Source organism: Ovis canadensis, chromosome 14 (assembly GCF_042477335.2).
Source record: "Ovis canadensis isolate MfBH-ARS-UI-01 breed Bighorn chromosome 14, ARS-UI_OviCan_v2, whole genome shotgun sequence".
Classification (NCBI taxonomy): Eukaryota; Metazoa; Chordata; class Mammalia; order Artiodactyla; family Bovidae; genus Ovis; species Ovis canadensis.
This window is the reverse complement of record NC_091258.1, coordinates 38,854,532-38,882,220: the sequence shown is the minus strand read 5'-3', so window position 1 is coordinate 38,882,220 and position 27,689 is coordinate 38,854,532. Positions and strand designations below refer to the sequence as shown.

The window sequence follows — 27,689 nt, the reverse complement described above, 5'->3', positions numbered from 1 at the left end:
GAAAAAAACCACTGCCCAGGATTTCCCTTGAGACTTGGAGGTCAGGGACAAGGTAATATAACTCTAAACCCAGGGAGACCCCAGCTCTAGTGTCGGCCCAGCTTTCAGGGTGGTCTTGGGTGGGGTTGCTGGGCCTCTCTGGGCTCAATTTCCTCCTCCCCACCCAGGGCTGGTCCACTTCCAGAGCAAGGAATCTGGAAGAGAGATTTAAAAAAAAAAAAAAGTATTTATTTTCAATTGAAGGATAATTGCTTTACAGTATTGGATTGGTTTCTGCCAAACATCAACATGAATCAGCCATAGGTGTACATACGTCCCCTCCCTCCTGATAGAAGGGAGCTTTGAACCTCATACCCTCCTAGTTAACAAACAGGTTGCAGAAGCTCACAATCTTCTTTATACCCAGGTTTTCCTTTTTTTTTTTTTATACCCAGGTTTTCTTTAGGCCAAGTGGTTTCTCATGGAGCAAACTTAAGTCCTGCTGACTTAATGTCGGGGATTCACTTTGATCACCTCACTTAAGACTCAGTGGGCTTCCTAGGTGGCTCAGTGGTAACGAATTCACCTGCCGAAGTAGGAGACCCAGGTACGATCCCTGGGTTGGGAAGATCCCCTGGAGTAGGAAATGGCAACCCACTTCCCTATTCTTGCCTGGAAAGTCCTATGGACCAAGAAGCCTGGCAGGCTGTGGTCCATGGGGTCGCCACGAGGTGGACATGACTGAGCAACTGAGCATGCCCACGTAAGACTCAACAAGCCCCATCTTACACAGGGTGACTCTGAGGCTCGGAGAGGTGTGGTGACAGGCTCAGGGTCCCCCAGCCCCTAAACAGCAGAGCTAGGATTTGAAGCCAGGCCTGTCAGACATGGAAGCAGCCATTCTTCCTGAGGACAGGTTACTAGCTCTGAGACTTTGGGGTAAGGTTGCTGAGAACTTCAGTGTGAGAAATGGATGTCTGTGAAGATAAGCCCCAAAACCCACCAAGTTTGTCCCCCAAAACTGATAACGTGGCTCAACTGTTGCAGTGTCCACACTCTTAAGATTTCCCTTCCAAGATCACAGTGATCTGCATAAAGCCAGGGTCCCGGGCTTCCTTTCTTTCATCTGTTTGCTGAGTGGGAGGAGGGAGAAGGGGAATCCAAGTCCAGGGCAGTTGTGGGGAGGAGGCAGACTGGCAGCCAGGGGTTGTGGTGAGGCTCTAATAATAACTTCTCACCTGTGGAAGGTGCTAGACTTTCTGCAAAGCACACCGGGGAACGGTGGGGGTTGAAGAGTGAGGCTGAACAGTAAGTTGGGTGAGGTGCAGTATAGGGCGGAAGAGAGGGGTGGACACCAGCGCCCTGCCCTCCTGGTCGGACTGGCCCAGGGGGCCAGCATGTCCCTGCGTCTGTCTGTCTCTCCTTTTGTTTTCTTTCTTTGGGTCAGTTTGTCTGTTCATCTTTCTATTGGTTTATCTTTCTGTCTCTCTCTGACTCTCTGTCTATCTCTACTGTCTCTGCCTCTTTTTTGTTTCCTACTGAGGAAACCAGTGGTTTTAAAACCAAGCCCAGCCACCAGAAGAGACAAACCCAGCTGGGTCTGGCCTGAGGCACTCCCCTGGCACTATGGGAGCTTGGATGCCAGAAGAAATGTCCACCCTCTCTCTGTGGCTCCCCAGCTCTCAGGTGTGCTGAGCCCTGAACCTTACGCCCTCCACCCCCATCAAGACAGCAGGTCAGAGGTCAGTCCACCTGAGACCAGCTGGGACCTGGGACCCTTTGCTGCAATGCTTGCAACCTGGGCAGACCTCTCCTCCAGCAACAAAATGCAGAGAAGCTGCTGCTAAGTCGCTTCAGTCATGTCCAAATCTGTGTGACCCCATAGACGGCAGCCTACCAGGCTCCGCCGTCCCTGGGATTCTCCAGGCAAGAACACTGGAGTGGGTAGCCATTTCCTCCTCCAATGCATGAAAGTGAAGAGTGAAAGTGAAGTCACTGAGTCATGTCCAACTCTCAGCGACCCCATGGACTGCAGCCTACCAGGCTCCTCCGTCCATGGGAGTTTCCAGGCAAGAGTACTGGAGTGGGGTGCCACTGCCTTCTCTAGCAGAGAAGCTATATGGGACTAAAAATAACTGCATGCTTGTGCAGTTGGGGCCAATTCTGGACAAAAGAAACAGAACCAAACAAAAAATTTATAAAGTCCCTAATGCCACTTCTGAAGAGCCAGGAATGGAAACAGGGTGTCGGGGAAAAAAAGCTAGTTACTCTGCATGCCCCCTGTGCTCAGCACCACCAGAAGGAAGGGCAAACCACCTAAGTCAGGCTTCCAGCCCAGCCCCTGGACATACCCCTACCCTCACCCCATGAAAGGAATTGGCTTCACCACCCCTGCCCTCAGGGAGCGAGCAAGCAAGGCAACCTGTTGTTAGTTCTCATTTTCCCCTGCTGCAGCAGGGGCCCCAATAAAGCCTTGCCCATCTGGTCTCCCATCAACGTCTGTTGATTGAGAAAGGCCGAGGACCCTGGTCAGTATCAGGGCCACCTGCGAGGCAGTCCAGAGGAGGGACTAGGGACTGCTTGAGGTAGCCCACCTACTGAGTAAGTGGTATTCCTTGATATTCAGGGTCCCCAGTACCTGAGGGGCTCCCAGCGCCCCTGAGCGGCAGGGAGACCTCTGTGAGGAGAGACTGGCTGAGACCAGGTGAGACCAGAGGAGGAGCAACCCCCTCACCCCCTCAAAACAAACCTCCAGTCCACAGCAGCCCCCCACGCCTGAGCGGGCTGTGGCCCCTGAGTGTCCCCTCAGGTACAGGTGGCCCAAGGGTGGAGCTGTGGGAGGGCAGTAATGAGGGGAAGGAAGGAAGGGGAGCGGCTGGAGACTCCTTCACGAGGCAGCCAAGGGCTGACTTCCTTACTGGAACTCAGGCGTTCTGAGACTAGAAGGCCATTTCGCTGAGGGCGGGGGGTGGGCGTGGGGGCAGGGTGAGGGTGTCGCTCTGTGCTGGCAGGGGTCTCAGGATCACAGGGACTTGAGACTCCTGCCGTCCTGGATCTGTGAACTCTCAGACCCATAGGGGTATCTGGATAAGACATTTGAGACAACATGGCCCAACATATTTCCCATCCCCTGGCTCCCAAGTCGCATTGTACGGAGAAGGGCGCTGAGGCCCAGGAGGCAGGGACCCCCTTCTCCCCGCCCCCAGGCCACATGGAGAATTAGAGCTGAGTCCAGAGCGCAGGGCAGGCTCGGCCTGGCTACATGGCCTTTCTCTATTCTTGAGACACGGTGTGGGCATGGTCAACCCGGGCAGTGCCAGAAGATGAGGTCACGGTGCTCTGACTTGGGCAGTAGAGGATAATGAACCAGCAGAAGATGAAGACACCTGTCAGGGAGGAGAAAGCCTCAGTGAGCCTGGGGCAGGGCTGGGGCTGGAGGTTGCCCAGAGGCAAAACCGCTCCACTGTGAGAGTTCAAGAATGCACAGAAACATCAGCCCCCAAGGTGAAATCTACTCCTGAAAAAGGACCTGATAAGTATCTTGGGAATGAAAACCAGTCCTTGAAGTAAAATCTATGTACATATCTATCACATAAAACAAAGGCTGAAATGAAGAGATTTTCAACCATATGAAACAACGACCGCAGCCCTTCTTATAAAGAGTTATTCCAGGATGTGCTTCAGCAAGAAGAAGAGGGAAGGTGTGAGGTATGAAAACTGTAGTAAGTACAGACATTGAGGGAGCAGTAAAAATCTTTTTGTGTCTTTAAGAGAAATTTAGAACTAAAACCCTATACAACAGTAGAAGTATTGAGGGGACTTCCCTGGTGGTCCAGCGGTAAAGAATCTGCTTTCCAATGCAGGGACACAGGTTTCCTGGTCAGGGAACTACGATCCCACATGTCACCAGGCAACAAAGTCTGTGTGCCACAACTAAAAACTTCGCACACCACAACAAAGAGATTGTGTGCGGCAATGAAGACCCAGCACAGGCAAAAATTTAAAAAAGTACACTTGTTAAAAAAAATATTGAAAAGACTTCAAGGGCAGTTAAAGTGGGCCGAGGGCTCTGTTTGTGAGAAAGAGAGAAATACTGAGTTACTCAGTGAAAGTGAAAGTGGCTCAGTCCTGTCCGACTCTTTGAGACCCCTCGGACTGTCCATGGGATTCTCTAGGGCAGAATACTGGAGTGGATAGCCTTTCCCTTCTCCAGGGGATCTTCCCAACCCGGGAATTGAACAGGGGTCTCCTGCATTGCAGGCGGATTCTTTACCAACTGAGCTATCAGGGAAGCCCTTGAGTTACTCACAGTCAGTCAAAAAACCTCAGGGCATGAAGTGTTCAGGTTCAGCTATAACCTCAGAAAGAATGACAATCCACAGTTTCAAGACATGCCCCCAACCCTTAACCCCTGAGACTTCTCAGATGTGGACTCATGAATCTTCATCTAGGGCCAGTCTCTGATGGCCTAATAATATATGACTTCTGTTGTTAACATTGTTCCCACATATTGAAGACTTACTGTGTCCCACACACACATTATCTCAGTTATTCATCATGAGATCTGGTGAGAAAAGTACTGGGATTATCCCCAGCTGTACAGATGACAAGGATCTGAGAAGCTGAATGAGTTGTTGAGGTGGTGAGTGGAGGCAGGATTTGAACCTAGGTCTGCCTCTCCCTGGGTTTCCCAGGTAGCTCAGAGGTAAAGAATCCGCCTGCCAATGCAGGAGATGCAGGTTTGATCCCTGGGTCAGGAAGATCCCCTGGAGAAGGTAATGGCAACCCACTCCAGTATTCTTGCCTGAGAAATCCCATGGACAGAGGAGACTGGCGAGTTACTGTCCACAGGGTCAGGAAAGAGTTGGACATGGCTTAGCAGCTAAACAACAAGAACTGCTTGTACCCATGCTGCCAACCACGTTGCCATGCAGTCTCGTGAGGCACTGGGAGCCAGCCCTTCTCCTGTGGGCTTGAACCCGCTGGATCTAGACCCCCTGCGTCCCTAGTGACTGCTCTGGACAGGATGAGACTGTGAGTCAAAGCCACACTTGCCATTCCTCTCCAGGCTGTTTTGCCTCACAGTCGGGCTGTGATATACTTCTGTAAGTTGTGTGTATGAAACAGGGGTATGAGGAGGAAAGGGGACAGGTGCAGGCAGGGAAACCCTGCCCCACATGCACCCTGAGTACCTGCCCCTTTGCTGGATATGGGAGGAAAAATTCTGTTGGGGCCGGGAGCAGGCTTATCTACCATTTCCTCCACTAATCATTTCCTTCCCGCCTCCACAGAACCTCCAAGACTCTGTTCATGTCACATAGCCAGCATATCACAGGATCTTGCTCTCTCGGCCACAGATGACTGAACCATAGATGGATGTCTGATGGCCCAGTCAGATCCTTGACTCTCCTAAGAACATAGAAAAGACTGAACCAGACCACAGTCAGCGGACTGGGAAGATGACATAGAGACAAGGTGGTCATCGTGGGCAGCCAGTTGGAGGCCATGGGTAAGAATGGGCCCGTGGAGGGGAAAAGTTACCGCAGAGAGAAGGTGAGAGACTTGTTGTGACTCCAGAGAAAAAGATGGAACAAGTATCTGCTTTGGTTTTGGTGGTTTTTCCTGACCCTGCTACCAGCTCCCATGAAGTCAGCCAGTCTTCCTACCCTGGGGTGCTTGGGGGAGCCTTGGATATTTACAATCAGTACCCTTGAGTACCACCAGGCTTCCCTGGTGACTCAGTGGTAAAGAATCCACCTGCCAATGCAGGAAGTGTGGGTTTGATCCCTGGGTCAGGAAGATCCCCTGGAGAAGGAACTGGCAAACCACTCCAGTATTCTTGCCTGGGAAATACCATGGACAGAGGAATCTGGTGGGCAACAATCCATGGGGTCACAAAAGAATCAGACTCAACTTAGCGACTAAACAACAACCCTTAATTTGAGCTAGCCTGAGTAGAATCCTGTTTCTTGCTATCCACACCTTCCCCCAAAGCTCCCCAACACCCTCTGGTGCAGGAAGGCAGCCTGTCTCCTCCCTAGCCCAGGAGCCTCACCTTGCAGAGAGGTGAACAGTGCAAAGACATAGGCCGTGAACGGGCCCAGGGACGTGAGGAGGGCCAGCCCCCATGGCAGGCCCACCAGGCATGAGAGGCCCAGCAGGGTGAGGACCCCCTTCCAGTGCTGCCCTTTTTCCTTGCCCGCTGTGGCACTCGACAGAGTGAAGATCTTCCAGGACACCAGGCTCAGGACTGCCGCGCTGAAGAGGAAAACAATGAGGCAATAGCCATGCACGGTGACGTAGAGGGCAATCTTCTCACGGAACCAGCACCTGGAGGAGATGAATGGCTGTTGGGACCAGAGGAAGTCCCCTAAGAGCAAGCCCCGGGCAGTCTCCCCAGGCTGTTCTTCTCTGACTAAGAAGATGCACCACCCACATATCCATGCATCCTTCCCCTGCTCTCCCAGGGGAGAGGATGTCATGAGGCTCCAGGTTGCTATCCCTTTAGACTAGTGGGTACAAAAGGCCAATTTTGTCCCAAAGGCATGTTTTGTTCACCCTACCTTATTTTGGGGAAAAAAAGCTGAATTAAGGAACACCCTTTTAAAAGGTAAAGGTTTGGCATATACATCCAGATTCCACTTGGTTTATGGGATCTTGGGCTTTGCTAGAGCCTCAGACGGTAAAGAATCGGCCTGTAATGCAGGAGACCAGGATTCGATCCTAGATCCCCCTCCAAGGATTGAACCCAGGCACTGGCAGTGAAAGCAGCAAGTCCTAACCACTAGACCACCAGGGAATTCCCTAAATATACCAATTTCTGCTTCTTTTACAAAACCATACAGCTGGCAGCTCTGTGGACACCTTCCTGAGGGACAGTAATCAGCTCCCAGTTAGGCTGGTGTGTGATTGCCAGTCTGCAGCCACGCCCACTCAGGCCACTGCAAGCATTTATGCTACCTGTCTGGCCCCTGGGACTCTGCATTCGAGGCCCTGGGCACAGCACCAAGGCCCCGCCAACTCTTTAGCACGGAGTCATGGGTCTCAGGCGTGAGCCCTGGGAGAGGCTCAAATTGGCTCCACTGTCCCCTGTACTGCAGGGGTGCGAGGCCCCAGAGCAGGTGTGGATCAACCCCCATCGTACAGACGAGGCTCTGAGAGGGGACAAGCTTGCCCACGGTCACACAGCAACTCAGAGGCAGAGTCTGCATGGAACCAAAGCTGCTGCAAGCACTGGAGAGTCATGCCCTGTACAAGGGCACCTGGCTGGGGGGCAGGGGGAGGCTGAAATCCAGTTCACCCTGCACTCACCAGGCTGGGCACCTGGCATGGCAGGTCAGAGGGATAAAGGGGGTACCTTTTAAAATTTTCCCAAAGGTGCTATAGAGGTTGGTGGTACCGCAGGCTGGAGCAGGGCTTCCTGCCCCCTGGTCCAGTCCTCTCTCCTTCTCAGCCTCCTCTCTCCTTGTCCTTCCTCTCTCTGGGCCTCAGTTTATCCCTCCAGGCCATGAGCTAGCTGGATCTGAGGATCCTTGGCCTCGATTTACTCTCTTCTTGGGATTCTCCCCTCTTCCCACCTTCTTCTGGCCCTAATTTGTGCCCCCAGGACCCTGAGGTCACCCCAACTCCCACAGCCACCACTCACAGCTCCAGCGTGGTGACGTTCTTCTCATCACGGATGGAGTAGGGGCCGTAGCTGTTGGCGATCCCAGTACCGATGACTATTAGGGCAGGCAGGACTGGGGACGAGGAGGGAAGGACGTATGGCGTCGCTGAGGCTCCCTTGGCACGTCCTCTTCCACATCCCCATCCCACCGTCCATCCTTCAAGCTCTGAGCCAATCAGAGTGGCAGCTGCCCCTGCCCATGGCCCTCCCCAAGGCTGGTCCCATTCTGGCCTCATCCAGACAGAGCCAGCCAAACCTCTGCCTGGCCAGGAGACACCTACCCCAGCCCACAAGGCTCAGCTTCAGGAAGTAGTGGCTGAAGTAGGTGTTAAAGACCTTGATGACGAGCAGGTAGAGGTGGAAGGCTTCCAGGCTCATCCAGGTGAAGGCGCAGAGCAGGAAGTAGTGGAAGATGGCCCCCCGGGCCCAGCAGGCAGCATCGGACCCCTTCAGGCGTTGCCCCACATTGATGAAGAAAGCCAGATTCAGGAGAAACAAGCTGATGCTCAGGGACACATGGATCTTGGGGGCATCTTCAGACTTGAACCTCTGCCGGGAGAACCTGGGGCAAGAAGGGCCAGTGCAGAAGGGCACCCAGCCCTCTCCATCTGACCACCTCTGTTCCACCACTCTGCCAGTGTGAGCACCCTCTGGTTCAAGTCCAGAGGCTCTCTCATGACCTGCAGGACCCTGTGGGTTTTGGATCTTTCTGGCTTCATTCCTTGACTCCATGCTTGAGCCAAACCGTATAAGTTGCAACTCTCTGAATGCCTTTTGCTTCTCCACAGCTCTCAGACTTTGCCCATGCTCTTCCCTCTGCTCTCAGGTGCCTTTCCCTGCTCCACCTTCAAAGCCCTCCTTGGATGTTTCCTCCTGTGAAGGCTGTCTCTGAAGGCCACTATCCCATGCTTAGGTGGACCTTTCCCAGAAGTGAGTGCAGTGTAACTCTCCTGCCCCTTATTTCCATCTCTCTCCATGCTGTGACCTTGGGCCTAGCACAATAAGCAGGAGGAGGCCCTGTACTGGTTGAGTGACTGGATGGATGGTGCATGGATGCCTGAGGCCTAGAAACTGTGAGGAGGTGAGGCTCAGAGATGGACAGGGACTCAGAGTCACAGAGCGGACAGGGGCTCCAGGCTCTGAGCCCAGGGCTCCACGCCTGCTCTGTGGAGCTCACTGCACTTTCCTAGCCAGTCAGTTCCTGCAGGACTCTCATTGGAGGGATGGGCCCTTAGGGCTACATGGAGGGGGCATGAGGGATAATGTCCACCTCACCTGAGATGCCAGGCCCCACCCTTGGGAGATACTGACACTTCCTCCTGGCACTCCAAGCACTTCTCTCAGGGTCCAGCAGGGCAACCAGCTGGCAAGTCATGCTTAGCTTGTTGGGAATGAAGGTAGTGTTCTGGGCCAGGGCTTGAGGATGGGGACGGGGACCACTTACACTCATCGTTTGGTCTGAGATTGGGGGGTGGAGCTGGTGGGGGCCGCAGCCCCCTGGAGAAACAGCACCAGCATGTGGAGGAGGGCAATGGGAGGGCCCAGATTGGGAGTCAGGAGACCAAGGGCTGCTCCAAGTCAGCCATGGGTCAGAAGGCCGGGCATGGGGCTGCTCCCATGGGTTTCTTCAGCAGAAGTTCCTGTGGGTCCCTCAGCCATGGCCGGGGCCCAGAAGAGCCTGGGACCAGCTGCAGCAGCTTCTGCTGTCCCTGCTCCTCCTTCTTCTAGCAACAGCGCTGGGTTTTCCCAAGGAGTACCCTTCCCCACTCTCAGCCATGAACCTCAAACCTAAGAGCAGGCATGTGATCTGGCCTGACCAATCAGTGTCATCCATCCTTTCCCCACAGTGGGCCTGTTTAGTCCTGGACACATGGTCTAAGTTACACAAGTGAGACTCAACTCTGCAGTACAGGGACAGAACTGAACACACACACACACACACACACACACACAGGGCATGCACGGGCTCAGCTTCTTTGGGGTATGATCTCTGCAGGGCCCTGCACTCAGAGGGACTCTATGCTTGTTTTAATGCTCTGTTGTCACCATCTTGAAATTCTTAATGATTTTTGAACAAGGGACTACATGTTTTCGTTTTGGACTGGGCCCTGCAAATGATTTAGCCAGTCCAGTGTGCATGTGTAAACATGCTCACACACACACACACACAATTGAATGCATGTGGAAAATGGTGAAAACTGAATGAGCTCTGTATTCTTGTTAGCAGTGCTGTGTGTGTGTGTGTGTGTGTGTGTGTGTGTTAGTTGCTCATTCACAAAGAGTTCTTCTCCAAAGAGCAGTGCTGTACCAATATCAATTTCCTGGTTTTATACTGTACTACAGTTATAGATGGAGAAGGAAATGGCAACCCACTCCAGTAGTCTTGCCTGGAAAACCCCATGGATGGAGAAGCCTGGTGGGCTACAGTCCATGGAGTCACAAAGAGTCAGACACCACTGAGCAACTTCACTTTCACAGTTATAGAAAATGTCGTCACTGAGGAAAGCTGGATGGAGGAACCCTGGAACACTAGGTACTATTTTTGCAACTTCCTGTTAGTCTATAATTATTTCAAAATAAAGTTTTTTTAGAGACTTCAATTCTGAGGCTTAGATCAGAAGATTATCTGTTTAGGCAGCTAAGAAGCTATGATGCAAGCCTGGGGCTCTGCAAGGCCCCTGAGTATGAAGAAGTTGCCTGACGTGACTGACAAAGGAGAAAGCGAAGTGGTGAGAATCAGAGGGACACGGAGTCCCAGGGACATCTTTTGAGCACCTGGATCTAGCATCACCTGAACTGAGATCACCTTGGGTGTTTCAATCCCGTGATCCATGCATTATCTATTTTAAGTGAATTTGAGTTGAGTTTCTGCCACCTGTAACTGAAATAGCCAGACACTTTTCAGCCTCCAATCCCGTTTTATAGATGAGGAAGCTGAGGTTTGGAGAAAATATGAGTATAACACAGGATTAATACTACTCTGTTGGTTTCTACCCTGCCCTGCTGCTGTCTTTGAGGGCAGGAAGGAGATGGGTCTCCTTCCTGGAAGGAGTGGGGCTGGGGCGGGGTGACCCACCTCAGGACGGTGTATAGGACAATGGTGAAGGCCAGGAAGATCATGGAGGTTCCACAGCCAGCCTGGGAAATGTGTATGAGGGCCTTCACGGTGGCCTCATCCAAGGTCGGCCTCTGTGGGTGATTCCCCCGAACGAGAATCCTATCAATAGGAGGCTAGGCCCGCACACCCCAAAGGCCTGGCCCCTGCCCGCAGCCACCCTGATCCCTGGCCCAGGAGCCTCGGCATTTCTGGGATTGCTGGGATGGTCGGGGAAGGGGCACTATTACCAGCAGCAGGGCGAAGAAGGTCAGGTGGTCACAACGGCAGACAGTCCTGTGGACTCCGACCTCAGTGGAGCAGCCCTTGGAAGACCAGTCTCCTGATGGCCCGGGGAGAAGAAGAGGGAGCATAGAAAAGAGGAGGGCAGGAAAAGGGAAGAGAGAGGTCCGGAGAGGAAAGAAAGAGGGGACGGCTCTGCTGTTGAAGTCCTGTCCCCTAAGAACAGGACTTATCCTTACTCTCCCTTCGTCTTACCCAGGGAAGGTCCTCTAGGCCCTACCTTTAGTCGCATCCCAGAATTCACAGCTGAGGTTCATGTTCTAAAACCAGAGAGTGGAAGTCAGGGGCGGGCGAGGCAGGGGTGACTGGGAGTGGGGAGAGGAGGGTAGGGGGAGCGGGAGGTGCTCCATGTCTCAGCATGTGCCTGCATTAGGTGGAAGCAAGGCTCAGCCTGTGGTCACACAGGAACCACATTTGAAGCATTTGATGTATCCCAGGTCAGTGTGTGGGGTGCGGATTGGTGTGGGTGGGAGGGGCGTATGTCTGAGGGATCCTTTACGGGAGCGCACATGTGAGCAGATGTGCAAAGCCATGTGTGTGCGTGTGGGTTTGCCAGGTCTGCTGGGCCCCTCTAGGAGCACGTGAGTGGAGCATGTTGAGAGGACTTGCGTGCATAGGCTGGACATGTGTCCATGGGCACAACTGTGTGTCTGGTCCTAATGGCTTCTCCCAAGTGGATGTGGGAGGGTAAGGGGTGCAGAGTCCCCTGCATGTCTGTCTATATGCCTGGGGATGCCCACCTGCCCATGTGCCCCTCAGGAACTGCCAGGCCAGAGTGGGGGACTCACGGGGGGCTGGTACTGGTGGGAGAAGGTGATCTCCAAAGGCTCAGCCAGTTTGGTGACTTTTATGTGACCCAGAGTCAAGGCTACCATGCGATTGTTCAGCACGCTGCTGCCGTCCTCCCGGCTGAGCAGGGAGCCCTGTGGAGGGATGTGGGGGAAGCCAGGCTACACAAGGGGCTCCCTCGACCCAACCCTGGTGGGGGCTCCTAGGACCTTCTAGGGCTTGTGCACCTTGCCTGGAAGGAAAAGTTTGGAGCCAGAGGTCCAAGGGATAAGGGGTCATGGGTGACTTTCTTCCTGCTGCTACCTGGAGTCTGCACCAGCTATGCCAGGACGAGCCCTACACTCTAGGCTGAATGGCCACAATGCTGTGTATCTGATAGCTGTCCATTTCTGGTCCCCAGGCCTCCTCTGCCCTCTTAACTGGAACACAGGTTTAGAAGGAAGATCAGATGAGAGATGGAGGACAGTGGATGCCTACAGGTGGGGAGCCCCTGCCCAGCAGCACTCAGGGAGGCACACCCCCCGTGTGAGTGCAGACACACTTCTGGGGACATACCTGGTACACATTTGCAAGGGAATGCGCATGCTTGCTTGTGTGAACATGGTCACACCAGCACATACATGATTGTGTGTGTAATCAGGAATAAGAAAAGAGATGCATGTTTGTTCATGGACAAGGATGCACACAGGAAATGAACTCACTTGGGATACAGATACAAGTCCAAGGACACTGATGGGGGGCAGTGTCTAAATAGCAACTGGGAATAACCAGCGTGAGCCTGTGGTCCAGACTCTAAGGACATGGGTCTAGATGACCTTGGCTGGAGACGTTCATCACTTCCTTCATCCCCACTGGGTCCCTCAGCAAAGACTCCAGAGGGGGCAAGCATGTCCCGGTGAACCCAGCATTGAATCTCAGCCACCCTGTGCCTCTCCTCACCTTGAAGACATTCCCTGGACCGATGTCCAGGACGACTATGCCCAACCGGACCATCGGCCTGCTGCTCTTCAGGGATCCGAAAAGGCTCTTGGGCAGCCGGACTCTGTCAGGGTGCTGGTGCTCATCCTTGGTCATCTGCTTCGGAACCTGCAACCACAGATCCAGCCACTTCTGTCTTTCCCTGAGGAGCCCAGCCACCAGCACAGTTCCTGCCCCTCCCCCAGCTGGAAGGAGAAACTGAGGCATGCTGGGTGGCGGGACAGCACCAGGGTCCGAGGACAGCTCTGAGAGGTGGGACACCTGGGGACACAGTCCAAGCTCTGCTCTGTTCAGGCTGTGAGCCCCTGGCCAAGTCATAGCCCTTGCGGAGCCTCGGTTTTCCCAATATGGAGAATGGAGTCAGCAAGGTGTCCACGTGGCCACCAGTCAGGCAGGCTGAAAGTGGGTTATGAAGGGGAAACACCTGAATAAGTCAGTTTGCAGATGTGAGGAAGGGTCAGTAGTAGTGCTTTGGGCCAGGGTCCTGACCCCTGCTGTGCTGACAGGGCTAGGATGACAGTGTCCGGTTTCTGATTCAGATATAAAGGAAAAGCATAAGGCCATCGGGAAGGGAGACAGTGAGGACAAAGAGGAAGAATACAAGAGTTCACATTGAATGTAATATCCATCCCCACCCAACAACACATTTTGTAACAGCTAAAAATGCAAAATATTAAAATAAATTTTCATGGGTAGTTGCCAAGTGTGTTTCGTCCATTCTGTGACCTCACTGTTCCCCTGGGGCTGCAGCCTGGTCCCACCTGATCCTGCCTCAAAAGCACCCATGGGCATGGAAAGAGGGGGAGCTATGTATTATAGCCGAGAGCTTCAACTTTCTGCTTCCTAGCCCAGAACCTTGTCAAAAGGACATGTGGGTGATTTCAGAGGCCGGTGCCTACCCCACTGCTAGGGTGAAGTGATAAAGGGCTGAAAAAGGCCCCTCCATCTTCCATCTCTCCTTCTCTGCTGCTGCTACTGCTAAGTCACTTCAGTCATGTCCCTGGGATTCGCCAGGCAAGAACACTGGAGTAGGTTGCCATTTCCTTCTCCAATGCATGAAAGTGAAAAGTGAAAGTGAAGTCGCTCAGTCGTGCCCAACCCTCAGCGACCCCATGGACTGCAGCCTTCCAGGCTCCTCCATCCGTGGGATTTTCAAGGCAAGAATACTGGAGTGGGGTGCCATTGCCTTCTCTGCTCTCTTTCTCGAGGCTGACCTAAAAGTCCTTCAGTGACAGACCACTTCCTGCTGCTCAAACTTCTGCTTTAGGCCTGGAGGGAGGCTGTGCCCTCACTGCACCAAATATTCCCTGTAAGTTACCGCATTTTCTCTGTCTGATAACCTTTACAGTGGGCAATACCATCCCCATTTTACAGATGGAGAAACTGAGGCTCTGAAAAGTTCAGTACTTTGCCCAAGATCACAATAACTAGTTAGGGCAGAATCCAGAGTCTGCCTGTTAACCCTTTGCAGTACCTCCATCAGTGCCTCTATCTGGTTTCTAACATGTTCCCTGATAGAAGTTCTCTTGAGAATGTCAGACTTTGGAGGAGCCTTCAAGCTCATTTTATAGATGAGGACTCAGGGGCCCAGAGAGGGGAGGGGATTCCCTTGAGGACACTTTGTCAGGTAGGGGAGAGTCCAGGACTAGAACGCTGACTTGATTTGGCAATCTTCTGAAGGCCTCATGCTAGCACCCTGGACAATCTGTTACCAGGATCCACTCATCCAGCTAACTCACCAGCATGCACTAGCTAGGTGGCAGAGAACTACCCAGTGTGACTTGGGAAGGACAATTGTTGATGGACACCAAGCACAGACCATGATTCTCTCAGAAAAATATGCCTGAGGAAAGTAGGGCCAGAACCCACCAAAGGGGACGGGGGAGTCTTCACCTGAGAGGGGGTCAGAGAGAAGTACAGGTCTTCTGAGACACTGGTGTTGATGCTTTTGACAAGCGCCGTCAAAAAAGACGTATTCAATGTGTCCGTCTGACTCCTCTCCACCAGATAGGTCTCGAAGTTCAGCCAATATCTATAAGGGAAGATAGGGTCTTGCAGTTTGAGTCACTCACTCACTCACCTGGATGACAGGAGGAGGAATACCATGGACAGCGATCATCAGGCTTTTGGTATAGGAGGGGTGACCCAGGATATCAAAGGGAAGACCATGATGCTGCAGGAGAAGAGAGGTGCACGGGAGCGATTCATGCTAGTTCTGAGGGATTCTAGTCAGAGGTCCCCCTGAGTACATGTTTCTCTTTTTTGGTAACAAAATACATTACAATGTAAAGTTTGTCATCTTAACCATTTTAAAGTGTGCAATTCAGTGGCCTTAAAGACATGCACAACATTTGAAATCATCTTTGCTATCTAGCTCCAGAAATGTCCATCACCCTAAAAGGAAACCCTGAACCCATAAAGCAGGTGCTCTTCCCCCAGGCTCTGGCAACCACTAGTCTATGAGTTTGCCTGTTCTGGATATTTCATATAAATGGAATTATGTGCTATCAGGTCTGTTGGCTTCTTCCACTTAGTATGTTTTCAAGGTTTACCTATGTTATAGCATGTGTAAGTATTTCATTCCTTTTTATGGATGAATAATATACCTTCATATGTATATACCGCCTTTTGTTTATACATGTTTCCATTGGTAGGCATTTGGATTGTCTCAACTTTTTGGCTGTTGTGAGTAGAGCTGCTTGTATTCACATAAATGCTTTTGTTTGAAGAGGTGTTTTTTTTTTTAAGTCTTTATTGCATTTGATACAATGTTGTTTCTGTCTTGTGTCATTGTTTCTTGGCCAGGAGACATGTGTGATTAGCTCCCCAACCAGGGATTGAACTCACACCCGCTGCATTGGAAGGTGAAGTCTTAACCACTGGATCACCAGGGAAGCCCCTGAAGACTTGCTTTTAATTCTTTTGGGTGGATACCTGGGAGCAGAAGTGCTGGTAATTCTATGTTTAACTTCTTGAGGAACTATTCAACTGTTTTCCATTTTAGCTGCATCATTTTATAGTCCCATTACCAATGGATGAGGGTTTTGACTTCTCCAGATTCTTGCCAACACTTAGTATTTTCCACATTGTTTCATTTTCAAATATAGCCATCCTAGGGGGTGTGAAGTGGTATCTCACTGTGGTTTTAATTTGCATTTCTCTAATGACTAATGATATTGAGCACATTTTCATGTGTTCATTGGTTTGTGTTAATCTTCTCTGGAGAAATTCTTCTGGGTAGTTGAAACTGTGGGATGATCAGTGTGTGGTGTGAGGGCTGTGCTCGGCTGTGCTGTGCTTAGTCGCTCAGTCATGTCTAACTCTTTGTGACCCCATGGACTGCAGCCCGCCAGGCTCCTCAGTCCATGGGATTCTCCAGACAAGAATACTGGAGTGGGCGCCTTGCCCTCCTCCAGGGGGTCTTCCCAACCCAGGGTTAGAACCCAGGTTCCCCACATTGCAGGTGGATTCTTTACCATCTGAGCCACCAGGGAAGCCCAAGAATGCTGGAGCAGGTAGCCTATCCCTTCTCCAGGGGATCTTCCTGACCCAGGAATCAGACTGGGGTCCCCTGCATTGCAGGCAGGTTCTTTACCAGCTGAACTACCAGGGAAGCCCCGGTGTGAGAGCTCACTCACATTTATTACCAAGTGCTAAGTGAACACAGGGAATTCAGCCTTTGAAGACTTAGCTCTATGGACACTGACTTATCGGAACTGAACTGGCATTGGAAATACATAGAATACAAATTTAATTGTCATTTATTTTACTGTAGCCCTCTTGCCATGGGCTAGAACAGGGGTCCCCGGTCCCCGGAGCTGCAGATGGGTATCAGTCCATGGACCGTTAGAAACTGGGTCGCACAGCAGGAGGTGAGGAGTTGTCTTCCACAAAACCAGTCCCTAGTGCCAAAAATGTTGGGGACCACTGGGCTAGAAAGTTGGGGTAAGGCAAGTCCCCCCCCCCAACCCAGTCCCTGTCCTGGTGCTCTCCATGGTGCTGAAACTTCTCTGGCCAGAGTTCCTCTTCCTGAGCAAGGGGTCCTAAGATGTGTTGCCCATGTTTTAAAAATAATTGTAAACAGGTGAAGGCTGAAGTAGCAACGAGAGAGAAGTGGAACAAGAACAAATAGAGCCAGATCAAGGCTACTGGAAAGAAGTAGCTATGGAGGGCTTGCAAGGGAGACAAAAGGGAGAATTTTATTTCAACATCATTTTTTGAATAGTCACAGTTACCCAGGTGGTGCTGGTAGTAAAGAACACATCTGCCAATGCAGGAGGCATAAGAGATTCTGGTTCGATCCCTGGGTTGGGAAGATCCCCTGGAGAAGGAAATGACAACCCACTCTAGTATTCTTGCCTAGAGAATTCCATGGGCAGAGGAGTCTGGTGGGCTATGGTCCATAGAGTCACAAAGAGTCAGACATGACTGAAGTGACTTTGCACAGCACCAAGGAGTAAAACTCCAAGGAAACCACACACAGGACAAAAATATTGTAAAATATAATCCATGAAAACATGTGCAAATGAGATTGGATGGATCCGGCAACTAGAACATCCAGCCAGGAACAGTGGGGTGAGACTGTCCAAATCCATTGACTGAGATACACCAACTGATGCTACTTTTTATCTTTCAAAAATCTAAACAAAGAAGTTTTGTGATTTTTATTGTTACCAAATAAAATAGAGAATTTTCTTTCACAATACATATAGCTCACCTCATGCACTCCAAACATTCCTTTCCCTTACAAAACAGACCATGAATTTACTTTCTTGAGGGAAGATTTTCTGATCAGGCTTTCAGAGCACTTTTTAAAAATTGTTTTAGTTGTGAAAGTAACATATATTCAGAAATTCTAAAGCATAAACGAAAATGAAAAGAAAGTGTTAGTCACTCAGTTCTGTCCAACTCTATGTGGTCCCATGGATTGTCTCCTCTGTCCATGGAATTCTCCAGGCAAGAATACAGGAGTGGGTTGCCATTCCCTTCTCCATAGATGTATAACTGAATTTTTAATTGTAAAGCTGACACTCATTTAAGGGTCCTCTTCTTTGTCTGATACTAATTTAACTATTGAGATATCTTTTTGTTTGTGTTTGTTTGCATGATACATTTTTTTTTGTTGTTGTAAGCGGTGTGAAGTTCAAGAACTTGTCTTTTACCTTGGAGGGGACATCTTGATATTCTCTAGTCCTCTGAATGTCCAGGAGATGCACTGAGGTGATGGGACCCTGAATTCTTAGGGAGTTTGTCTCCTATCTTCTGGTTCACGCGTGTCTTCCTACAGCATCTTCACTACTTTCTGCTTTCTGCTCATCAGATCTAATCAGCAATGTTGTCAATGTGGTGAACTTTATAGAATGTCAGGATGAGTGAGGTCTCTGTGAATTATCTTATGACAGTGAAAAGACTTCATGTGGCCCTGAGGAAACACTGTGGCTATATACTGTTAGCTCTGCCAAGTAAAAGCAAACGACTTCAGGGACTTCTCTGGTGGTCCCGTGGTTAAAATCCACCTTCCAATGCAGGGGACTCAGGTTCAACTGTCTTCCCTCATAGCTCAGTTGGTAAAGAATCTTCCTGCAAAGCAGGAGACCCTGGGTTGATTTCTGGGTCAGGAAGATCTGCTGGAGTAGGGATAGGTTACCCACTCCAGTATTCTTGGGTTTCCCTTGTGGCTCAGCTGGTAAAGAATCTGCCTCCAATACAGGAGGTCTGGGTTCGATCCCTGGGTTGGGAAGACCCCTTGGAGCAGGGAAAGGCTGCCCACTCCAGTACTCTGGCCTGGAGAATCCCATGGACTGTGTAGCCCACGGGGTCGCAAAGAGTCGGACACGACTGAGCGGCTTTCACTTTCACTACTTTCAGGTTCAATTCCTGGTTGGGGAACTAAAATCCCACATGCCTTGGGGCCTCTAAATCCCCCTCACTGCCACTACAGAGTCCACGTGCTGCAACTGCTAAGCCCGAGCACTCTAGACCCCATGCTCCACAGCAGAAGATGTCCATATATCACAATGGGAAGCCCTTGTACCGCAACTAGAGAAAAGTCCGTATGCTGCAATGAAGGCCTAGCACAGCCAAATTTTTTTTCAAAACTTTTTCAAAAAGCAAACTACTTTTGGAAGTCCTTGAAAAATGGTTTGGAGGAAAAAAAAAAAAAACATTAGCCATGTAATAGCCGCATAGCGATAGCGAGGGGCTGTGTTGATTTCTTTGTGAAAACATACTCATCAGGGACAGCAGCTGCGATTAGATTCACTACCTGATTAAGTTTATGACAGTCCATGTCATTCTCCAAGACCCACCTGACTGATGGTGTGTTAAATGGAGTTATGGCAGGTGTTATCACTTCTGCTTCTTTCAAGGCTGCATTAACCTCTATATTTGCCCCCATCGATGTTGTTTTATTTCTGGTTTACTATCTCAGTGGGAAGAAGACATTCCAGGAGCTAGTATTTAGCCATTCAATGAAATGCCCTCCCAAATGCAATTCAATAATGAAAGTATAATCTCTTTAATAAACAGTGCCAAAATTGGAGTTCCTCGGTGCTCCAGAGGCTAAGAATCCACCTGCCAGCGCAGGAGACATGGGTTCGATCGATCCCTGGTCCAGGAAGATTACACATGCCTCGGGGCAATTAGGCCAGTGAACTGCAACTCCTGAAGCCCGAACACCCAGAGCCCATGCTCCACACAAGAGAAGCCACTATAATGAGAAGCCTGAGCAGTGCAGTGAAGAATAGCCTCCACTCACCTTGCAGCAGCAAAGATCCAGGGCAGCTATAAATTCATTCATTAATTAAAAATTTTAAAAAAGATAGTGCCAAAACTGTTAGCTATCTAAATGCAAAATTACAGCAATAACATAAAGCTAGACATTTATCTCACACTGTGCACAAAAAATGAACCTCAAATGCTAATTGAGCTTAATTATAAGACTTCAAACAATACACTTAGAGCAGAAAACTTAGAAGAAAAATTTTATAGCTTTGCTAGATGAACATTTCTTTGATATGTTTTAAATTTAAGTTAGAATTTATCAAAATTAGATGCTTTTGATCTTCAAAAGGCATTGTTAGGAAAATGAAAAAACAAAACATATACTGGGAGAGAATACATATTTGCAAATCATACATCTGATAAAGGACTTGTATCCAGAATTCTTAAAACTCGGTAGTAAGAAGACAACCCAGTTTTTTAAAAGAGAGGAAGATTTGAATTTCACCAAAGAAAATACGCAAGCACATGAAAAGTTACTCAACGTCATTAGTCATTTGTTAAATGCAAATAAAATCATAGTGAAATACCACCCACACTCGGTGAAATGGCTATAACCCAAAATACCAACAGTATTGTAAAAATGTATTGAAACTACAACCCTTTTATACTGCTTACGGGAAAGCAAATGATATAGCCACTTTGAGAATCAGTTTGGCAGTTTTTTATAAAGCTAAACATTTGCTTTCTATATATTCCAGCAATTCCATTCCCAAAGAAATGAAAACATATGTCTACAAAGAACTTGAATTCAAATGTTTATGGGAGAGGCCCAGATTCCTGCTCCAGCTCAGAGAGCCCTTTACCTCTGCAAGTTTCCCAGATGGCAGAGTTCCTCCTGAGAATGTGTACATTTTGAGAAGCAACCAGCAGTTCTGTTAAGGTCGAAGTCTTCATACGAGTTCATATTGGCGGAGCCCTGGCAGACATTTCTTGGCTTTTCATCTCTGCGTGTGGAATCTCCCTCATCTAACGGAAGGATGCAAAATGTGAATGTTCTGCATGGGGAGGCGCCACAAGAGCAGAGGGTAGAGGAGTTCAGGGTCCAGAGTCTAGTGGTGTGGACTAGAACCCCAACTCCATACATCCACACCAACTGTGTGAACTTGAGATGGATCCATATCCTCCCTGGACCTCGGTTTCAAGGTGAAGGAGATAATGTCCTGCCCCTGCCGCACCGCCCCGACCCCCCACATCTCACAGGGCCAGTGGGCTACTTCGGGGAAAGTGCGTACAAAAGTCTTGGCTCATGACTCTATAGATAAAGTTCATGTTAGTGCAGGTACCCTTTCCTGCCTTCTCCAGGGAGTCTGCCTGGCTTTTTTGCATTTGTTCCACATCAGACTTTTCAAAGCCTTCACAAGTGGGACGCATGGTGTAACTCTTAGACGTGATCTGTTTTGGTTTGCCTCATTCTCCCACATTCCCAGCACAACCCTCATGGCTACCTCCTGGTATAGGTGGAAAATAGAGCAGAGTGAGGCTCCCTGAAGCAGAATGACTGAGCAAGGTCAACAGCTGGTTGGAGGCTCCAGGACCAGAGGTCAGCTTTCACCCGGTAGGGGATGAGTGCAAGCTTCAGGTCACTAGCTGTGTGACCTCAGATAAATTACTTAAACTCTCTGATACTCAGTCCCATTGGCCAAATGAAGCTGATGATGCTTTCCTTCCTAGTTGTGGGGAGGATTAGAGATCATATGTGTTAAGGACATAGCTCACAGCTCACCGGAGGGGTACAAAGAGTCAGTATTATTTATTCCAGGAGGTGAGAAAGGCATTGTAAAACTATTTGCATATTTATGTATTTACATTGGATGGAAGGATGTGTCTCTATATTTACCTATCTCTCAACAAAAATAATATATGAACAGAGTTTTTAAAAACAAACTGTACACAAGGACATGAAATGAAAAGTAAAAGTCCCTGCAACTCCCAGGTCACACTCCAGAGTTTACTACCTATAAAAGTTTACTGTACAACTTTCCAGGGAATGACTATGCATATGCAAGTATTTTATGCGAATTTACAAATTTACGTGAACGGGATCATTTAGCAATATATCTAAAAGAGCTTTCTGTGTCAGCACATACCATCCATCTCATTCATCATATATTTGCATACTATTTCAGTATACGGGTATTGCAATGCTTCTTCAGTTGGTCCTCTCTTGGTGAACATTTAGGGGGTTCTGTTTTATTTTTATTTACTATTTTGAATACTCACATCTTTGTCAGTGTATGTTATGAATTCATTGAAAACATTCCTATCCTCGGCATTTCTATATCAAAATGTATGCACTTTGGAAAATTGCTAGATATTATTGAATTTCCTTCTTTTTTCAAAAAAGATGTATGCAATTTTATGTACTTATTTGGCTGCACTGGGTCTTTGCTGCTGAGGCAGGCTTTTTCTACTTACAGTGCGCCGGCTCTAGGCACTCAGGCTTCAGTGGTTGTGGCATACAGACCAATTTGCTCTGTGGGCTTAGTTGTCTGGTGGCATGTGGAATCTTCCTGGACCAGGGATTGAACCTATGACCCTTGCACTGGCAAGCGGATTCTTAACCACTGGGCCACCAGGGAAGTCCTCAAAGCCCTCAAATTTCCTTCTCAAAAGGGCTACAGCTCTTTAGATTTGCACCCAAATGGGCAAGAGCGACTGCTTACTCACACGCTCACAGTCCTAGACTTCACCAAACTTTCAAATCTTTGCTAGGCCGGGGGGTTAATTGGATTTCATTTTTATTTTAGAAGGAGTCTAAGCATCTATTTGTATGTCTTTTTCCACGAACTGCTTTATTGTTTCCTTTACAGGGGTGAGCCTGGATCTTGACGATCTGTGCCTTTAAGTTCTAACTGGCCCACCAGGAGCTGAGGGTGAGGTAGGCAGGGAGACATTTACTTTTCATTTTTTCACACCCTTCTCCAGTGTTTGATTTTTTTTTAAGTATGTACAGTATTACTCTCACATTAAATGAAACCAGTTAAATTTTAAGACAAAAATGAAATACATAGTAAAGACAACAGCACAGCAAAGTCAGGGTAAATGAGGGTAAAACAGTAACATTTTCGAGTGGATATAATAATTAGGGCTATGTGTGACAATGTTTTAAGTAGCTTATAAAGGAACTTTAGTTTTCTGTTAGATTGTAAAGATATCCATAATATGTTGTTTAATGGGAAAAAGCACAGGATGGGTGAGAATATGCAGAACGAGATCCATGTTTTCTTTCTAAGCAAAGGAGGAAGAGAGGGGCTTCCCCAGTGGCTCAGAGATAAACAATCCACCTGCCGTTGCAGGAGACATGGGTTCGATCCCTGATCTGGAAAGACCCCCAAGAAGCAGAGCAGCCAAGCCTGGGAGCCACTACGACTGAGCCTGTGCTCTAGGGCCTGGGAGCCACAGCTACTGAAGCCCACGGTCCCTGGAGCCCACGCTCCGAGACAAAAGCAGCCACCATAATGAGCAGCCTCTGCACCACAGCGAGGGGAAAGCCCAGGCAACGATGAGACCCGGCAGAGCCAGAAATTAAAGGGAAATAATTTTTAAAGAGGAGGAAGAGAGAGAAAACGGGGCAGGAGGGAGAAAGAGAGAAGGAAGAAGAGCAGAGAGGAAGAGGAGGGGAGCCCAGGAAAGTGTCACGTCAGCTCCAGGGGAGGGAACATTGTCTTTTAATGGCAGCCCTCTGTGTGCCTGAGGGCTACTCATGGGTGCTGGGTACAGGGGGTACCTCCGCAGGTGTGAACAGAGCCTCCCTCCTGGCCCGCCATGAGATTTCAGGGCCTTCAGACTTAAGAAGCCCTTGGCAAGTACCTGGGGCAGAGAAGATTACAAAACATCTTTTTTTGCAATTAGTTTTGGAAGACATTATCAGAAGCATTTAGCCCAGACGGGGAGAGCCTGACCCAGGCCTTTGTGTCAGAGGTCCCTCCAAACCCACCCTACTCTTCTCCATCCTGCGCTGACCCAGAGGTTGGTCTCCAAGGACCACCTCAATCCGGGTTCATATGGGGAGTGGGGGATGGGCAAAGAGGTCAGAGGGCAGGACAGTACCTGCTCCTCCCTAGCCTCCCCATCACTGGCCTGCTTCTCTCTGCCGACAGCCACAGACTCTTGTTCCTAACCTGTCCTTAGTAAAGTATCCCTCCCTGCCTTTTTTAAACATTTTTTTAAATGTGGACCATTTTTGAAGTCTTTATTGAATTTGTTACAGTATTGCTTCTGTTAGGTAGTTAGAAAGGAAAAAGGAATCCAGAATGGTGGTGGCTAAAAGACAAAGACAAAGAAGGGAAAAGTCCCTGAAAATAGAACAAAGGAAGATTCGAGGACGGAGTGAGAACCTCAGGTAAAACAAACAGCCCTGCTGGCTAGCCCAATTTACAAAGGGCAGGCTCAAGGGGAGGAGAAAAAACATATAAAAAGAGGAGCCAAAATTGGGCCAGGGGCTTCTCTTCTTTTCATGTCTTTTGGTTTGGCCCACCCTCACACCTTGAGGATGTATTTTCCTTTGCTTTCTAAGTGAAAAATATAAACTAGTACAGCCACTATGGAGAACAGTGTGGAGATTCCTTGAAAAACTGGAAATAGAACTGCTATACGACCCAGCAATTCCACCGCTGGGCATACACACCGAGGAAACCAGAATTGAAAGAGACGCGTGTACCCCAGTGTTCATCGCAGCACTATTTACGATAGCCAGGACATGGAAGCAACCTAGATGTCCATCAGCAGACGAATGGCTAAGAAAGCTGTGGTACATATACACAATGAAGTATTACTCAGCCATTAAAAAGAATACATTTGAATCAGTTCTAATGAGGTGGATGAAACTGGAGCCTATTAAACAAAGTGAAGTAAGTCAGAAAGAAAAACACCAATACAGTATACTAACACATATATACGGAATTTAGAAAGGTGGTAATGATGACCCTGTATGCGAGACAGCAAAAGAGACGCAGGCTGTAGAGAACAGACTTTTGGACTCTGAGAGAAGGCGAGGGTGGGATGATTTTGAGAGAATAGCGTTGAAACATGTATATTATCATATGTGAAATAGATCTCCAGTCCAGGTTCGATGCATGAGACAGGGTGCTCAGGGCTGGTGCACTGGGATGACCCAGAGGGATGGGATGGGGAGGGAGGTGGGAGAGGAGTTCAGGATGGGGAACACATATACATCCATAGTGGATTCATGTGAATGTATGGCAAAACCACGACAACATTGTAAAGTAATTAGCCTCCAATTAAAATAAAGAGAAGAAAAAAAAAAGCTGTAACACGGAGCTGTAACACTGGTCCATCCGAGGAAAGTACATGGGGCTGTAACACTGGCCCATCCGAGAGCTATAACACTGGTCTGTCCATCACTTCAAATTTTTGTTGCGACCAGGCAGAACCAAGGAAATTACAAACTCCCCAACTATTTCTCTTTTATGTTTTTGATTTTTGGCCACAAGGCATGTAGGACCTTAGCTCCCCAACCAGGGATTAAACCTGTATCCCCTACATTGGAAGGTGAAGTCTTAACCACTAGGCCACCAGGGAAGTCCCAGGAAACTAACCCTTTATTAAAGAGACCATCTGCTTCCCTCTAGATACCTCCCAGCGGCACAGTGGTAAAGAATCCAATCAACGAAGGAGATGCAAGAGGGTTCGATCCCTGGGTTGGGAGGAAACCCTGGAGTTGGAAATGGCAACCTGCTCCAGTATTTTTGCCTGGAAAATCCCATGGACAGAGGAGTCTGGAAGGCTACAGTCCATGAGGTCTCGAAAGTGTTGGACACGACTGAGCGACTGAACACACACACGCTTCTCCCTCTGGGTCCCTACTCCTCTGATGCACCCATGTCACTCTGCTAGAATGTGAGTCCCTTGAGAGTAGGGACCACATGGTATATGAGCACAGGGCCTGACATTGTGCCGAGGGCTCCATTCATTTGGGAATGAATGAATGAAAAGAGCAAATGAAGGCATGGCAACTGCCCAAAAACACACACAAAGAAAGGACCTTACCCCAAGACATAAACCTCTCAGGGCTCCTCACACTGCTTAAACAGCTGAGCCAGAGCACCCATCTCACCACAGGGGAAACTGTCACTCCAAGGGGACTCTGAGGCTTGACCAGAAAATTACAGCTTCTGTGAGGGGCCCAGGGTCCTTATGAGGTCAAGCAAGAGCCACTGTTGGTTATGAAGTTAATTAATCCTTCAAGTGTTGCTGCCATACCTCTGGCACAACGTTGCCATTTTTCACACTTTTTTGAGCCATGTCCACGTGTGTTAGTTGCTCAGTAATGTCTGACTCTTTGTGACCCCACAGGCTCCTCGGTCCACAAAATTCTCTAGGCAAGAATACTGGAGTGGGTTGCCATTCCCTTCTCCAGGGAATCTTCCTGACCCAGGGATTGAACCCAGGTCTCCTGCATTGCAGGCAGATTCTTTACCATCTGAGCCACCAGGGAAGCCCTATTTTGTGCCTTAGACTGAATTTTGCATTTCCCTGAATTTCCCAACTTTTGAAGAGAAGAGGATCACTTGAAGCCCTGAGAGATCAATCCAAAGCCGTGTGACCCCACGCTGGACACACACTGGGGTGGGGATGAGGCACGGGCACTCAGGCCACTCACGGAATCAAGAGCGAAACAGGAGGAGCAGCCAAGCCTCAGAAAAACAGACAGCCCATGGGGAGGGGGCATCATCCTCTGCCCCAGGGGGTCGCTGCAGACGGCAGAGAGCAGCCAGGGAGAGCTGGCCAGGGGGGCCAGGGGTAGGGGGCCGCTTTCCCAGGAAGGAGGACAGCAAGGGCACAGCCTGGCACCCTCAGGCTGCCTCTGGACAACCACTGTGTGAATGTGTGCCAGACCAGGAGTGCGGGCTTCCCTGGCGGACCAGTGGTTAGAACTTTGCCTTCCAGTGTGGGGGGTGTGGGTTCGATCCTTGGTTGGGGAGCTAAAAGATCCCGCATGTCTTGGGGTCAAAAACACAGAAGCAATATGATAAGAAACTCAACAAAGACTTTTAAAATGCCCCACATTAAATATATATATATATATATATATATATTTGGGGAAAGAAAGGCCAAGAGTGAAGGAATGGAAAGCCTAATTCTCAGCTTGGGTGACTGGGTACCGTGGAGTTATTGTGGGGTCAGGGAAGGGGAGCCAGTGTGGCTGGGGAAAGGGGTTGGTGGCGGTGGGAGGGCAGTGCAGGCCGTGTCTGGCCTCAGCCTCCAGGGGGTCCCAGACTCCTTTCCAAGGGGCTCAGAGGCAGTGGAGAAGGGCTTGTCCCATCCCTTCACCCCGTGTCCCAGAGCCAAGACTGTCAGGGAGCCGTAGCCTGAGGTGTGGGGGTCGGGGAGCATGCTCCATGGCCCCCCATCTCCAGGGTGCTGTGGGGAAGGCACGGGGACCCAAGACGAGTGCTGACCCAAGTTTATCAGGACAGTAAAACTGACCCAGAGGTCAGAGGAGGTGAGGCGGCCGTCAGGGTGGGCTCCTCAGAGGACACGCTCCGGACATGCCCCCTCCCCACCCCTCCCCGTCCCCAACCCTGGCTCTCCCAGGCTTGGCAGGAGGGGGTGAGGAGCCCACTGCTCACCTGGGGCCAGATGCAGGAGTAGCAGGACCCCCAGGGCCCTGGGCGCCACCATCCTGGGCCAGCCTCGTCCACGCCGGCCAGAGCCCTGCAGCTGTGTGTCCTTCTGGCCCCAGGCTCTGCTGAGCCGGCCCTCCCTGGCCCCCACCCCGCAGTGTCACCACTTCCTGTGGCCTCTTTCTCCCTTCCTGTGCCATGGCACCGTCGGTTAAGTTGTGAAAGGTGAGTGTGGGGAACTGAGCAGTGTTCCTAGCCTCACCCCGCCCCGTGACCACCTGCAGAGGGGCCCAGACTCCCTGGGAGCTGCTGAACCAACCCCAGGGACACTGCTCCTGGGGTCTTATCTGGGTGGGTGTGGGGATCCAGCAGCCACAGAAGCTCTGAGCAGGCTCCTGGGGAGTGATGATGGGCCCACGCTTTGGAACCAACAATTCTTTTTTCAGATCCTCCATTCACAAGCGAGGGGCCTCTCTGAGCCTCAATTTCCCACTTTGGTAAACAGACACCA

The 27,689-nt window shown here is 49.8% G+C and overlaps 1 protein-coding gene across 2 annotated transcripts; it reads right to left on the bottom strand.

The window, feature by feature from the left end:
* Positions 1-206: 206 nt before the first annotated feature.
* Positions 207-27,312, bottom strand: ADGRG3 (adhesion G protein-coupled receptor G3). 2 transcript variants are annotated; one of them, XR_011249070.1, is made up of 13 exons: positions 27,185-27,312; positions 20,396-20,558; positions 14,703-14,841; positions 12,771-12,917; positions 11,831-11,965; positions 11,263-11,302; positions 10,991-11,082; positions 10,722-10,834; positions 7,927-8,207; positions 7,625-7,718; positions 6,035-6,309; positions 2,020-3,365; positions 207-685 (listed from the first exon to the last, which is right to left on the bottom strand). XR_011249070.1 is itself a non-coding variant. In XM_069552864.1 (12 exons), exons 1-12 carry the CDS (start codon positions 27,234-27,236, stop codon positions 3,253-3,255), a joined length of 1,644 nt encoding a protein of 547 aa, XP_069408965.1. In that variant the 5' UTR covers positions 27,237-27,312; the 3' UTR covers positions 207-3,252. The 2 variants fall into 2 exon arrangements, 1 of the variants encoding a protein (XP_069408965.1); XM_069552864.1 differs by having other exon boundaries at positions 207-3,365.
* Between the last annotated feature and the right edge of the window lie 377 nt (positions 27,313-27,689).

Bases quoted from the DNA above. Each gene is read 5' to 3' on its own strand.
- ADGRG3 (XM_069552864.1), bottom strand. From the start codon at position 27,236: ATGGTGGCGCCCAGGGCCCTGGGGGTCCTGCTACTCCTGCATCTGGCC. The intron at 14,842-20,395 runs GTAAAGGGCTCT...CTTCCCTTATAG, and splicing joins CATCTGGGAAACTTGCAGAG to ATATTGGCTGAACTTCGAGA. The intron at 8,208-10,721 runs GTGGGTCACCCC...TTCTTGCCCCAG, and splicing joins GTCCTATACACCGTCCTGAG to GTTCTCCCGGCAGAGGTTCA.